The sequence below is a fragment of the Tamandua tetradactyla genome, chromosome 7 (genome assembly GCF_023851605.1).
Source record: "Tamandua tetradactyla isolate mTamTet1 chromosome 7, mTamTet1.pri, whole genome shotgun sequence".
Classification (NCBI taxonomy): domain Eukaryota; kingdom Metazoa; phylum Chordata; class Mammalia; order Pilosa; family Myrmecophagidae; genus Tamandua; species Tamandua tetradactyla.
The window spans coordinates 113,136,968-113,152,916 of NC_135333.1; the positions used below are offsets into that span (position 1 = coordinate 113,136,968).

At 37.9% G+C, this 15,949-nt stretch overlaps 1 protein-coding gene across 6 annotated transcripts in view; it reads left to right on the forward strand.

The window, feature by feature from the left end:
• Positions 1-15,949, forward strand: part of SCN8A (sodium voltage-gated channel alpha subunit 8) — a 187,130-nt gene that overhangs the window by 99,464 nt on the left and 71,717 nt on the right. For all 6 annotated transcript variants that reach the window (XR_013155653.1, XM_077110725.1, XM_077110724.1 and 3 more), the window contains exons 7-11: positions 997-1,218; positions 2,321-2,384; positions 4,744-4,885; positions 6,417-6,623; positions 7,468-7,761. Coding sequence is in view for 5 of the 6 variants with exons in the window: in XM_077110725.1 (XP_076966840.1) it covers positions 997-1,218; positions 2,321-2,384; positions 4,744-4,885; positions 6,417-6,623; positions 7,468-7,761 (929 nt within the window). In the remaining variant the exon portion in view is untranslated. The remainder of the gene's footprint in view (positions 1-996; positions 1,219-2,320; positions 2,385-4,743; positions 4,886-6,416; positions 6,624-7,467; positions 7,762-15,949) is intronic.

The window sequence follows — 15,949 nt, forward strand, 5'->3', positions numbered from 1 at the left end:
CAGACTCATTTTGACTGAAACATCATAAATCTACAACTATATTTTCTTGTCTCCTGTCACTGATTTCTCGCCAGCAATTAAGAAATCTATTGCAGCTTCAAATTTGAATTAGCAACTTGCATTTAAACCTGATATTTGAATTAGTTATTGGTTTATTGTTGTTTTTAGTCTGGAAGGACAGAAAAAAGCCAGTTGTAGAGTACAGGGCATCTATATGTTGGAGAGAATGTATTTTAAATGGAAAGACAAGTCCTAATCCTGCATTGATAATAATTAACCTTTTCAATACTTTGGCATTTCTAGAGTTCTTGGGAAAATATTGTACCTTCTCACTTATTATTGGCTCTTAAACTTCCCAGTAATTCCCTTTCTAACCCTGATTTTCCTGTTTTTTTGTTTTTGTTTTTGTTTTAATTCAACAAGTGTTTACTGAATACCTGCTGAGGGCTAGACACTATAGATATAACTGTGAACAGGACAGACATAACTAATTACAACCATGATAAACACCACAAAGGAAAGTAAAGAGTGCTATTAAGTTAAAATTGGAGGGGTAGACAGTTGGGAAGTCAGAGAAGTCTTCCTGGAGGAATTAATTTTTAAGCTGAGACCTGAAGGATGACTAGAAGGTATGTAGGAGAAGGAAATGGAAGGGAGCATTCCAGGCAGAAGAAGGCCTTGAGGCAAGTAAGAGTTTAGCTCATTTGGTAGCTAAAAAGAGCAGTGAGAAACAGAAAAGACTCTAGAAAAGGAGTCTCATGTTGATAGAAGGTCCTTTATTTTGCTTTTTAATAATTATTGACTTAAAAATTGATACTTCTGGGAAATTGATAATATCGTGAACCCTTTGTCATACTCCTCATGGTGTAAAAATAAAGTGGCCTTATTTCAAGGGTGGTGCTGTGGGGAGAAGTTGAAGTCAGCTGCTGAGAGGGAGGCTGGGGGTGGTGGGAAGAGCTTTGAGGTGACTCTGATTCCGGGGTTCTTTCTCCTCAGGCCTGAAGACAATTGTGGGTGCCCTAATTCAGTCTGTGAAGAAGCTGTCAGATGTAATGATCCTGACAGTGTTCTGCTTGAGTGTTTTTGCCCTGATTGGACTACAACTCTTCATGGGAAACTTACGAAACAAGTGTGTTGTATGGCCTATAAACTTCAACGAGAGTTATCTTGAAAATGGCACCAGAGGTTTTGATTGGGAAGAGTATATCAACAATAAAAGTAGGTAGCCCCTCCACTGCAAAAGGAGAAAAGAAAAGTCTGTTCCTAGTTTACATAGTCAGAAGCTACCCTGGGCTTTAAATAAAGTAGTTGGGGCCAGAAAGGGAAGCCAGTGCTACTGGAAATATCCTTGTGAAGTTATTCCCTTTCCTAGAGGTCGAATTGTGTTCAGAAGCTTGCAAACATTAGCCCTTGCTCTCTTGCTCTCTCTTTCCTTCCCCTTTAAAGCCAACAGGAAGACTTTATAGCTTCTTTGCATGTACCCCTAAACTTTTGCCTTGAAATTCAAGCTCAGGAGCTTGATAAAATCCTTCTTTTTCTACTAACTAGGTTCCTTAGGATATGCAAACATTTAGTCCAGAATATACCTAGGGAATGCCTGCTTTCTCAATACTACCAAGTGCTTAGTAATGGATCTAGTTGGGGGTCAGATAGGCTATTAGGCACCATTTAATCCTGTTACAGTTTTAATAATTTCATTTGAAGAACTAAGGCATTGGGTCTTACGTAAAGGAAAATTTGATGTAGTAGTACTTCTGTAAAATAATGGATAAAAAAAATTTACACTATCACTGTCATTCACTCCTGAAGAAATAAAGGCAGTAAAGAAACCATAAGAAAATGTTGCAAAGGAGATTTCAGGGACACATTTAGGAATAGGAAACACACCTTCTAATTTAAAATAGAACATGGAAACTAGTGATGAGTGAGAATTTCTTGAATATCTTTGAGAAAGAGAAATTATAAAGTCAGAGCATAAAGTTGTATAAAGAGGTGAAGAACTCAAAAAACTCACTTTTAGACCCCTTTAATTCAAGTACCTAGAACCTGGCTTATAATTTTGAGATATGAATGGAAGTCGGGTATCTCTGAAAAAAGCATTGCATCAGGGCTTTAGAGCAGCACTTTGAAATTTTAAATTTATATAGGAAAATCTTTAATGGGAAAGAATTCTGATCCCGTTTTACTGCTGTCATAGAATATTTATATGAGCTAAAGACAATAGCTATTTCTGCTGGGGCTAGTTAGAAACAGTGTAACCTTATTTTCTCCTTCACTTTAATCTGCCTTATTCATTTCCTGCCTCTTCAAACTTCTCTAGCAAATTTTTACACAGTTCCTGGCATGCTGGAGCCTTTACTCTGTGGGAACAGTTCCGATGCTGGGTGAGTAGCTCACCTAATTTTTTTGTTCTCCTCCTTTAAATGATGTACTTATTGTTTGGATGAAAATGGGCATTATTTTCACTTTCCCTTTTTTGTGTGCTCATGTAGTAGACCCTAGTTGGGTGATCTATTAGTTGATTCACATTTTCTTTTTGTTTCGTATTTGTCTATGCAAAGTTGTCATTTCACCAGAAGAGGAATGTGCTTTATAGTTTCGGGCCAAACTTGAAGATATTAAAAGCTAAAGATAGAATCTTTAAAACTGGATATCTTCCCAGAGTAATTTGGGCAGTGAATAAAAAGTATTTGCAAGGTCCTCTTGGGGGAATGGGGAGAAAGGAGGAAAGATTCAGCTTCCCCATTTGGGAAATTTCTAATAATCTTGCAAGCAGTGGGAACAACAAATCAATAGACCGCACCTGTGATCTTGGGGTTTGCCCTTATGAAACTTATTCCTGCAAAGGATATGCTAAGCCGAGTTAAAATTAGGCCAAAGTGTCACTCGCAGAGAACCTCTTTTGTTGCTTAGATGTGGTCTGTCTCTTTAAGCCAGCTCAGCAGGTGAACTCACTGCCCTGCTGCCTACATGGGACATGACTCCCAGGGGTGTAAATCTCCCTGGCAACATGGGGCAGAAATCCTGGGATCAACTGGGAACCAGCATCAAGGGATTGAGAAAGCCTTCCTGACCGAAAGGGGGAAGGGAGAAAAGAGACAAAATAAAGTTTCAGTGTCTAAGAGATTTCAGACAGAGTCAAGAGGTTATCCTGGAGGTTATTCTTATGCATTATATAGATATCCCTTTTTAGTTTATAATGTGTTGGAGTGGCTGGAGGGAAGTACCTGAAACTGTTGCTCTGTGTTCCACTGGCTCTGATTCTTGAAGACGATTGTATAAAGATATGACTTTTACAGTGTGACTGTGGGATTATGAAAACCTATATCTTTTTCTCCTTTTATCCAGATGAGTTTAAAAATATGGATAATAAATAATAAATAAATAAAAGGGGGGACAAAGGGTAAAATAAATTGGGTGGATGGAAATACTAGTGGTCAATGAGAAGGAGGGGTGAAGGGTATGGTATGTATGAGTTTTTTCTTTTCTTTTTATTTCTTTTTCTGGAGTGTTGCAAATGATCTAAAAAAATGATCATGGTGATGAATACACATCTATGTGATGATGTTGTGAGCCATTGATTGTACACCATGTATGGAATATATGTGTGAAGATTTATCAATAAAAATATTTAAAAACAATCAAAAAGCCCAGGAAATAGCAATTTCCACCAAAGTGGAAATAGCATTGCTCCATAAATTAGTGAGTGCTGCTAGTGCTAAGAGAAGAAGAACAACAACAAAAACTGTATATCTTACCAGCCTCTTTGTAGATTCCCCTCATTCCACTTTAACACAATTATTAAAATATAGAGTAAGAACACTATCTCGGTGATAGTTTAACACCCAATGATGACCCAAAATATGCTAAGCTTGAGAACACAGGAGAAGGAAAAGAGTGGCAGTATAACATTTGAGTCCTGATTCTGCTATTTCTAGCTCTAAGACCTTGACAGACCTCAACTTACTGAGCCTCAATTTCTTCATCCATAAAATGAATTTAATAAGTCATGCGCTCTCTTCCTCACAGGGTTGTTGTAAGAATCCAATTAGATAGCATACATGAAAGTGCTTTGTAAACAGAGTGATATATAAACTAGGGTGGTAGTATCATTTATTATTCAGATTTTATTGGTGTTCTGGGAATTGATGTTTTAAAATGACTGTAACATCTAGAAGTGCACTTAATTTCTGTTTGCAGTGGATACTAGAAATTGCATTGAAATAAATATCTGGTCAGTCTAAAAGCAGAAGAAGTGTTATAGTTGGGGTCACTGAAACCCCCAATATGACTTAGGTTGCCACAGTGAGTGTTAAGAGAACAGAGACAATCAACGGGTATTTCAAGCCATTTGTCATTTGGAATAGTAGTTAAATTGATTTTGGTTGAATCATGCATTGGTCTGAATCTAGGACGGTGGTTCTCAAATTTTGACATGCATAAGAATCATGTAGTTTAGATTCATGGATCCCTTGACCAGAGCTTTTAATTTCTGGGTCTTGGGTAAAGTACAGGGGTCTGCATTATTGAGGCGCATCATGGGTAATTCTGAGCCTAGGGTGTCCTCGGGACAACATTTTTTTGAAAAACTGGCCTGGCTAATTTCTTTCTTTTTTTTCCTTCTAATATGTTGGCCTTGCTCTATAGAAGGTTATTTAATTTAATATCTTCAAGGTTGTGGCAATGACTAATGACTGGGTAGAATTATGTTGAAAAGCTCTGAATTTCCCTTTCTCTCTTCAGGCAATGCCCAGAGGGATACCAGTGTATGAAGGCAGGAAGGAACCCCAACTATGGCTACACAAGCTTTGATACTTTTAGCTGGGCCTTCTTGGCACTATTTCGCCTTATGACCCAGGACTACTGGGAAAACTTGTATCAGTTAGTGAGTAATAACTCTTTTTCTTCTGTGATAGGGTTTGTGTGAAGAAGGTATGTGGATTGGGGACATTCTGTGTGAGAATCCATTAGTGGAGACATACAGGATCTTAGTATGGCATTTCCCAGTGTCAGGTGGCATACAAACTTAATTGAATTCTTATCTCTTTCTTGAATGCTCAGGTCATGTACAGCTGTAAAAGTTCACAGCATTGATAGCCTCTTGCCTGGCCTGGGAATCTGCTGTCTCTACCTGCCTCCTCTTGTTTCACCAGACCACCTGCAATATATCTGCTTTTGGATTTAGGGCCTTAGGGCATCTGTTTTAAAAATATTAATTAAGCAGCTACTTTCTGTAAAAAACTAGGCTACACATTATAAAGGTGGGATTTCTATCCACAAGGATCTTGAAGTCTAAATATATCAACATTCTTGAGATTCGTAACACATTTAGATTTGTTCAGGCAGGTGTGACAGATTAAAAATAAGGTCATTATCATTGTGTTGGGCTACCTTGGTGACTCTAGGCAAACCATTTAACTTGACTGGTTGTGATGGAAAGGTTGTCTAGGTGATTGCCAAGGTTCTTCCTGCTGAGAAATTCTTTGGTAATCCATTATTTTCTATTTGACTCTGGCATTTGATGATGCCAGTTAGTTTAAGAAAGAGAATATCCCCCTCACGCAGGAAGGAATATCTTTAACAGAAACTTTTAGGTCAAATCCCCTAATTAGTTCTTACTTTTCTGTTGGGCAGCCTAGAATTTCCTTAGATTTGAGAAATTGAATCTTTATCATAAAATATTTGTGGTTGATGAAAATCTTTACAATAAAGATTTGTGGTTGAAAAGAATAAAGATAAAACCTCAGTAATAGTGGGTTGCATATATATAACCCAAAACCCAGTTGTTCTATTTATTCCCTCTTAGCGAAAGGTATAGACCTAGGATTCTCCCTCCTTTTTTTTTTTTTTCTCCTCGCTGCATTATATCCCTCTTTTTAAAGCCATCACGTTACAAAAAGGTAAGGAAGGCTGTCTCTGAAGATGGGAACTTCCTGTGACTTGGACCTAATCCCAAAGATGGAATTTGTCTATTAATGCTTTTGATTGAGGACCAGTCGCTAAATAAGCTGAAGTCATATTCTTTTCTTTATATTTGTTTTAGAACCAACTGAAGAAGTCAAACATAATTCTTAGCCCAGAGCGTTTTTTCCTTTAAAAAAAAAAAAAAAGGAAAGAAACATTTTTCTATGATTTAAGCATACAGGGCACTTTTGGAAATGAGAGGGAATTTTTTTTTTTTGTCACAATGAATTGGAGGTATCACTGACATTTAGGGGAAGGGGAAAGGTGGGGAGGCCTTCTTACTGCAGGACATTTAGGATCCTAAAGGGATGCGAAATGTCCTGCAGTAAGAAGGAATACCACATGATAAAGACTATCCTGCTCAAAGTGCTAATAGTACCTGGGGGCATGAGTTGTTTTTAGCCTGATTCGTTTGATGCAAGTGACTTAGAAAATGGTCCTTGTGTTTACAGACCTTACGAGCAGCTGGGAAAACATACATGATCTTCTTTGTATTAGTCATCTTTGTGGGTTCTTTCTATCTGGTGAACCTGATTTTGGCTGTGGTGGCCATGGCTTATGAAGAACAGAATCAGGCAACACTGGAGGAGGCAGAGCAAAAAGAGGCTGAGTTCAAAGCAATGTTGGAGCAACTTAAGAAGCAACAGGAAGAGGCACAGGTTGGTGATCAGTTCTTTGAAACAGGCCTCCCCTTCCAGGCAGAGAGCTGTGACTAAGACCCCATCTGTTTCCAATACAATTGACTTTTTCTAAGTGTACTGTCAAATAGAGTTCATTGATCTGATTAAGATAACCCAAGTAACAACAGCAGATGGTTGGTCCAGTTGTTCTATTTGTCTTTGATGACCAAACTATTTAGTAATAAGATCTTTCATTGAATTCCTTAATAAACTATTATGATAGCTGGGGAGAAAAAAGGAGCCAGAGCAACTAATTAGTGTTTCATATAAGCATAACCTTTTTGATGAGGAAAACATTAGGATCTTCTTCAGAGATTCTCTGTGATCAGGTAATATTATTTCTAATTGAAAAGAGGATAGAGACAAAGTATAAAATAAAATTTAAAAAATTTGTGATCCCCTCCACCATAACAGTTTACATTCTAATATTACCCAAATACACATGTATTTTTACACTGTTGAACTCATAATGCATAATTTAGTTTCTTAGCATTCATTTTCAGAGTTGCCCAGAGGGGATCCTTTGATACCAAGAAGGCAGGCAAGTTCTTGTCTGAGATACTCAAAAGAATAAAACCCAAAGGTCTCCTAACTTGGGTTCTACTCTTGTCATTTAGGACTGTGTGCTAGGATACAAATTCAACTGAAAAATGGAGGCAACCAGGGCCTAGCCAGCACCTTCTCTAAGAGGCTGGTTTCCCCCCCACTGCCAATGACACTACCTGTCTATGGAAAAGGAAATGCTCTGCATTTATCATTTGGCTTCTGGGTGGCTCATGTTAATTGCTTCTGATCTGGTCTGCTGCTATGGTTCCTTTCCTAGGCTGCTGCCATGGCCACTTCAGCAGGAACTGTCTCAGAAGATGCCATAGAGGAAGAAGGTGAAGAAGGGGGAGGCTCTCCTCAGAGTTCATCTGAAATTTCTAAACTCAGTTCAAAGAGTGCCAAGGAAAGACGGAACAGGAGAAAAAAGAGGAAGCAGAAGGAGCTCTCTGAAGGAGAAGAGAAAGGGGATCCTGAGAAGGTGTTTAAATCAGAGTCAGAAGATGGTATGAGAAGAAAGGCTTTTCGGCTGCCAGATAACAGAATAGGGAGGAAATTTTCCATCATGAATCAGGTAAAATCTTTGCATTGGGTCAGATAAGTTTAAGAATATCAGCTTTTCCCCTTAATTGTCAAATTCTCCTTTGCTCTTACATTTTCCAGACCCAGCATCTGCAGTCCTACCTCACCATGTTCATATTGTTCTTTTCTGGGAGGTAGGACCACTTGCGTATTTGAAACATCCTCTAATGTGATCCTGCCCTCCCTTCTCTGCTCTAAAAGTCAACCCTAAGACTGTGATCATCTTTGGTGGGCTTGCTGCAGCAGTAAAGTCTATGCCACACCAGCAAGCCCCAAGTTCTGAAACACTAGGGAAATCTTTTCTCCTCTTAGCATTTGAAAATCAGAATTTAATTGTAGGTTTAAAAAAATAGGAGTCATAAAACTCTTTAGATCACCTTATTTAAACACGACAAGTTCTGGTAATTAATTATTCTATATATGTAGTGTCATGCTGATAAATTATGCTATGATAGGTTGAAAACCTCCAGTCTTATCCACATATTTTGGGGGATGGTGGTGCGTGGTTTGAGAATCGAACCCAGGTCTCCTGCATGGAAGGCAGGCATTCTAACCACTGAACTACCCGTGCACCCCCCCCCAATTTTTTTTATAAATGGAGAAACAGAGAAAGAGAGGACTTATGAATGATTATTGAGTATTCTATTACCATAAATATCTCATAATAGGTATTTTTGGATTTCAGAAATTGCCACCAAAAAACAGTTTAATTCCCCATGTCAAAGAAATTCTGGTAAATAGACTCAGTATAGAATAGATTATAGATTTCAGTTCCTGTTTATGGCAGTGTATCCACTGTCTTTCCTTATTTCCCAGAAATGATTTATTGTGTCACTTCCTTGCATCTCTTACCTCCCAGTTCAGTCTTTTGCCAGTGTTATTCATTTTATCGCAGCAAAATCTCTTATATATATCCCTTTTCTTCATTCCTATTAATCCTATTCTAGCTCAGGATTTGGTAGCATTTTATTCTACTGCAGTTCTCCTTTCAGTTTTGTTTCCTCTGGTCTTTCTCTCCTTTAAATTTTACACACTGCCGGCAGATCACTTCCTAAAACATAGCTCTTATTGTTCATTTAGCAAGCATTGATGAAAGTATCTGCCATGTGTTAAGAATTGTGCTAGGTCCTGGAAATTAAATGATACTTATACATTGTTCTTGCCCTATAGAGCTTACAATGTAGTGGAGCAGCCAGATACGGTTTTGTTTTTTTCTTTAAAAAAAAAAAAAAAGAGTATTTTTATCATTGCGTCAATAGTATTATTTCATAATAGATATATGCCAGGGGTGTTTTGAAGAGTGCAGAACTATCCCAGCTTGGAGGTTCAACAAAAATTTTCTGGCTAAGATAACCTGAAATGAGGCTTAAAGTATAAATAGAAATTAGTCAAGTAATATATGCATACATTGGTGAGGGAGTAGTAAAACAGAGAACGAAAGACAATCCAAGTTTATAAGAAACTGTGTTCCAATTTGTACATTTACATGTTGGATAACCAAGTGGGTAGGTCTTTTAGATACATGGATAGTCAAATGTTAGCTCAGGGAAGAGGTTAAAAGCTGAGAGTAATGACTGAAACCATGAGATTTGATGAGACCACTGAAAAAGAGTATGTCATGGGAAAGAACAGTGGGCCAAGGATATAATAACCAGTGGTGTCCTTGGGCAGAGGAGATGGACCTCATGAAGTAAAACAAATGGATGGTCTTGGAGGTGCTAAGAACATTTGGAGGTACTAAGAAGATTCTTCTCTAATAGAGCCAAGAGTATAGACGAGTTGGGAAAAGGATGGAGAGAGATCAGTGGATTGAAATTTAACAGCAATGATTAGTGATATTATAACTAAAAGTGTCTATTGGATGTGGCATTATAAGTCATTGGTGACTAAGGAGAGATATTTTAGTCCAGGTCAAGGATAGATGCCATAGTGAGTGGGATGTGGAGACAATGAATGTAGATGTCTCATTCAACTTCCTTTAAAGAGTATGGATGAAAATAAGCATTTTTATAATCTGTGGGGAAAAGAACCAGAAGAAGAGGAAATTAGGGTAGAAAATGGAGAAGACTAGAAATAGAGCATAATTTTAGAAGATGAGAAAATAAACAGTCTCTAACAGGAGTGGGGTACCTTGCCCCTTAAACCTCAGAAAAATTGGCAGGGTAGTTATGGATAAGTTTGTAGACAGGGAGTAGGAAGTTGAGGAAGATGATACTTTACAATTTCTGGTTTTTCAATAATGTAGGAAATGGAAGGGACTAAATGGTGATAGAGGGTTTTCAGAAAATATTAAGGATAGAGGATGGAATTCCTCTAATCAGATTCACTCTGTTCACCAATTAGGTCCCAAGTCTCTAGCATGGAATTCCTAGTGCTCCTCCTCTGCCCCAGTGTGGACACAATCTACCATTTCAGTCTTTTTAGTCACTGTGTCACATCACACACCTTCTGTTTAAACCAGAGTAAACCGCTAGATGTTCCTAAATGTGGTCTTTGTTTTCTACCCTCTGTGATTTGTTCCTGAAACATCCTCTCTAAAATGCCTAAATTTTCCATGTCTGAATATTCATATCATACTGACTCTTCATATCTTTTCTCTCAAGAAATCTTCCCTGACTCCTTCATTCCACACCTGATCAGAAATTATCTTTGTCTTTCCATTATGTTTTATATGTACCACTGTAGGTGCCCCCCCCTTTTTTTATGCTGTGTGGTGGGGATCACATGTCGTCCTTTTTCCATGTGAGTATCCCATTATTGCAGCACCATTTGTTGAATTTTTGTTTTTTGACTTTTTGTTTGTTTGTTTAGTTTGTTTGTTTTGGGTAAGTGCATGGGCTAGGACTTGAACCCAGGTCTCTGCATGGCAAGTGAAAATTCTACCATTGAACTATCCTTGCACCCCCCTTTAGTTGCTTTTTACTTTATCTGGTATTATATTTAGTTAAGTTCATATCATCTTCTCTCTTAGATAAAGCCCTAAAGTGAAGGTCCTCTTCTGTGCACATTCAGATATTTGTTGGACAAATGAATGGAGGAGTTTTAGAAATCTGAATCCCTTCTGAGACTTCTGTATGACCTGGAGCTGTCTCCATCTCACCTGCATTCACCTTTCTCCTATTCAGCATCTTTTTGGGAGGAAGTATGATTATAGCGTTGTTGTAAATGGGACTTCTACCTCTTGAGAGCCATCACTGAGCTACTTAATGAATACCTAAGTGTTGTTAGCACTTTGCTCTTGAATAGTCTCTGATTAATCTGTAGGCTTTAGCATAAGAGTTGCTCTGATTACTCCCTAGCCCAAAAAATGAAACTGGGCTTCTTAGATGTCTGGCTTTGTATGAAAATCTTCACTTCCTCCAATTCCCCATCTGAAAAAAAATGTAGGTTCCTAGAGGCCCTGGCCAACTACCAAGACTTGCTTTGTCCAAGGACTCTCCTGCAGTTTCTCTGCATTTATCTTGAAGAACAACTGAGGAAACTGAGGCCCAGAGAGAGTAACTAATTTATCCAAGGTTTTGTAACTAGTAGGCGCTAGAGCCAAGATTTGAAGATGGGTCACCTGTGCTCCTGTCTTAGTTTACCTGACTGTCATGATGAATACCACACAGTGAGGTGGCTTAAACAACAGGAGTTTATTGGCTCACAGTTTTGAGACTGGAAAAGTCCAAAATCGAGGCACGAACAAGAAGGCTTTCTCCTCCCTGGGGTCAGTAGCATTCTGGCTGACTGGTAATACCTTGGGGTTCCTTGGCTTATATCCCTGCCTCGTGTTACATGGTGATGTCCTCTTTTTTCTATTCTGGGTTCCCACTGACTTATGGTACCCTGTGGCCTTCTCTCTCTATGTATGAATTTCTTCTACTTATAAAGTGCTCTTAGAAATCTGTATTAAAACCAATCCTCATTCAGTTGGGACACACTTTAACAAAAATAGCACCTTCAAGAGGTCCTGTTTACAATGGGTTTGCACCCACAGTTGTGTAGATTAATATTAAGAACACGTCTAGGGGGTGCCAGGGTAGTTCAGTGGTAGAATTCTCGCCTGCCATGCAGGAGACCCATGTTCAATTCCCGGTCCATACACTTCCCAAAAAACAAAGCAAGCAAGCAAAACAAACAAATAAAATAAGCAAACAAACAAAAATTCAATAATGGTGCTGCAATAATGAGATACTCACATGGAACAATAATGAAATGTGACCCTGCCATATAGCATACAACAACAACAAAAAAAGAACATGTCTAAATTGGAGTACATAGTTCAATCTACAATAGCTCCCAAACACTACAGTCTGTAGCCAACTCCCTCCCTGCTCATGTAAACACATACACAGCCAGCTCTTCTGTTGGCTTAATGAATGTGGCTTTAATTTTCACATCATATTTCAGTTATACTGCAAAGAGGTTTTTTTTCATGTGCTTCTAATTTATCAATTGGAGACCACAATTGAGAAATTTTTAAATTTTTAATTCACTAATTGATTTTTAAATAATAATGATAAACTCATTACATGCTTTACACAAAAATACACAAATTATGTATTTTTTTAATAAAAATTAACTGTTTTCCAAAAAAATAGTGGGGAATGTACTGTTGCAAATGTCTTTAATGTGTGGCTTAATAGAAGACAATTGGAATATCATATCTGCTTCTGTCTTCAATCTGGTGTGATTTTTTTTTTTTTTTAGTTTAAGTATTTAAAGAAAATCCAGTTTCATGGAGATTTAGTGTTAGAAAAGGAGGGTATTTTAACAGCTTTTTCAGATAATTGTGGATATTCTTTGATGCTGTTCCAAAACTCAGCAATGATAGTTTCTTAAAAGTAAGTTGCAGTGGGTGTGAGGGTAGTTCTGTGGTAGAATTCCTTCCTGCTGTGCAGAAGACCTGGATTTGATTCCTGGCCCATGTACTACCCCCCAAAACAAACAAACAAACAAAAAAACAAGCAAAACCAAAAATTCAACAAATAGTGCTGCAACAAGGGGATACTCACATGGAAAAAGAATAAAATGTGTCCCTGCCATACAGCATACAAAGGAAAAAAAAAAATAAGTTGCAATATGGAATTTGATACTATATCAGTAGTCATACACTGCTTCATTAAAATTTAATTTCTTTTACCTATTAATGATTTATATATCATGCATCGATCATTTGGAAAATATTGATTTGCTGAGTTATTGAAATCTTCCAAATACTGACACACAATATTTAAAAGTCATATTCATTATCACCACCAATTTCCCCAGAAAATTCTTTAATATTAGATAGCCATCAAGCTCACAGTATCCACTGTATACATGTGAGAAAATTAGAATGAAAAAGCAAATAACATTTTATATAATTATGAACATAGTTTAGACTTTGTGGGTCCCTTAACAGTGTTTCAGGGTTCCCCAGACATACTTTGAAAACTGCTGCACTATTAAAAAGAAAAAGTGAAGTGAAGGAAAGCTATTTCGTGAAAATAAAACATTTAAAATCAACCATTTGTCACATTCCAAATATCCCAGTCATTGCAAACCTCATCCCAGTTGACAGTGAATTGGATGCCCTGAAAATTCCCATAGTTGATATCCTGTGGAATGTGAGGGCCACTTTCTCAAATCCAGAAGCCATGCTACCCCAAGCAAAAACCTACCTAAGGTAGTATTTTTTTATTTTTATTTTTTAACATGGGCAGGCACCAGGATCCAAACCTGGGTCCTCTGGCATTGCAGGCAAGCATTCCTGCCTGCTGAGCCAACATGGCCCACCCTAAGGTAGTATTTTTATTTAGCTGTGACTTGACTTTCTGAAAAGGACCAGAAGCTCTTTGTTAGTTGACAGGAAAGTTAAGTGTTTTGTTTGGTTGGTTTTTGTATTTTTCATTTTTAAACAGTTTTTTTCACACATCATACAGTCCAACCTAAGTAAATAGACGTGCCTTTGCAACCATAATCTATATGATGACATTTGACAGGAAAGATTTTGAAAGCAGAAAGTAAGGACTACCATTCCCATAAACTTGACTGGGTCCTAGGAGTTAATAGAGCTATGGACCTGAAATCCTCCAGTTCTGGGAAGCTGAGATTGGTAGGGAGGGGCTGAGTTTCTACCCTCAGTATGTTTCTTCTCAGGGAATGGGCTAAATCAGGATTGGACACTGTGTACAAGGAAAACGGGTTATTCATCTTTCCTTTCTTCCACATTCATTGCAGAGTCAACTCTTGCCAAGAGTAGAACAAAGAATTAAAGGACTACAGATTAACTATTTCTTTTTAGTGTGTATTATCTTTGGATCCTGAACCTGAGTTTTCATAAATCACTGAATTAGTTATTATCTTCCCAATCACTTTCCCTAAGGTTAAGAATAATCTGGTATATTAGATCTCATATAGAATAAAATATTTCCTGCTAGGCTCCAAGTTTCATAAGAGCTGGGTCTATGTTATATGTCTTGTTCACCACTGTATCCACATCGCTTAGCACCCCATCAAATAGGTGTTTAATGATCATTTGCCAAATAAATTAAACTTCTTTCCTAATGTGGAGACGTAATGCACCAGGTAGTGCCAACTCACAGAATTGGCCTAGTGCAAAAGCATGGACTCAGTCCAGGGAACCTTGCTATGAGAAGTGAGGCAGTGACCCCAGTGCACTAATTGGTATGGAACAGTGGCAAGGTGGGTGGTTAATTTGCAGTATGCAATCTATGTACATGTTAATTAAATTAAACGTTGTACCTACCATGTACAATGATGCACTCCAGGAGATACAAAGATGAATCAGGCACTGTGCTCTCAAATAGCTTGTAGTTGGTAAAAAAAAAAAAAAAAAGAGAGAGAGAGAGAGAGAGAGAGACAAAGAGATAAAAGATGTATACAAACAAATGTAGTAAAAAGTAAAGTGTAAGTACTCTGAAAAAGGGACTGAGTGCTATAGAAGAACTAAAAATGTTTGTAGAAGTAGCAATGAAGCACCAGGAAAACAGGATTTCCACAGCTAAAAATGGAGCATGCAAAGGAGGTGGAGAAAATAAAGACCTGAAGGCAGGGTGGCTGCATGGTAGAGTGTGTGAAAGGAAATAGTAAAAGATAAAATGGATGGGTGCGCCAGCGGTTCAATGTTAGAGTGCTCGCCTGCCATGCAGGAGACCCGAGTTCGATTCTAGGGCCATGTGTCCTGCCTTGTCCTGGCCATATTTCTCCCCAGTAAGTACCCTTAATGGTGATATGTATCTAAGGTACACTTTATTAACAGCTGGAATTATGTATGAACTCAGTGTTCATCAATAAACTACATTGAACATGTGGCTAGAAACTTAAGAAGGCGTCTGTTCCCTCTAAACCCAGTCTTAGGATTTTACCATCTTCTAGCCAGCCACATTGCTTAGAGCCATGCTTCCCAAACTAATGAAGGACTAGTTTCTGTTTTTCCCAATTTTTCATGAATTGATGCTATTGTAAAAGACAATAAAAATGAATTTCTAAAAAAAATTATCACATTCTTGAATGTGACATGTCAAGTTGCTCTAAAAGTTTTTAAATGCTTCTCACAGTTTCCATACTTGACAAAAACCAGTAACAAACCGGTCATGTTTGTTATGATCTGTTCGTGATACTTGGAGTAGAACTGGTTTAGGGACTGAATGAAGGTGCCCAAACATAAATGTGTGAGAAGAGGAACAGTGAGTAATGTGCTGGAGAAGACCCTGTCCCTTTACCAATCCAACAACATGGAAAAAGGAAATATTGAGCTGCCCGCATAAGGGCCTTTTTAACACAGTCTGACCATCCGCTCAAAAATAAAGCCCAATCAACATTCTGTTTTGGAATTTAACCAGTGCAGCTCCTGTTCTCTGATGCAGGGATGGAAGAATAAACCAAGTCAGGGTGATCAGGAAAGGGCTCAGAAATGTTACATATCTGCATCTTCTTGTTTAGAGGCCTATATATAGCTTATGGTATACACTTAATAATGGTATTTATATAATATGGTCTAAGATTAGTGAATTTCTTGATATGGCCCCATGATCAAATTCATTTATTATCTCAGAGACTTATGAGTTGCTTGGAGCCAAAGTGGGAGAAGACTGTATATCAAGGAAAAGAAACAGGAAAGAGAATGGAGAGTAGGAGAGTATGATGGAACTAGAAATACCCAAAGAAAATGTACTGATCAGGAAATGGGAGCT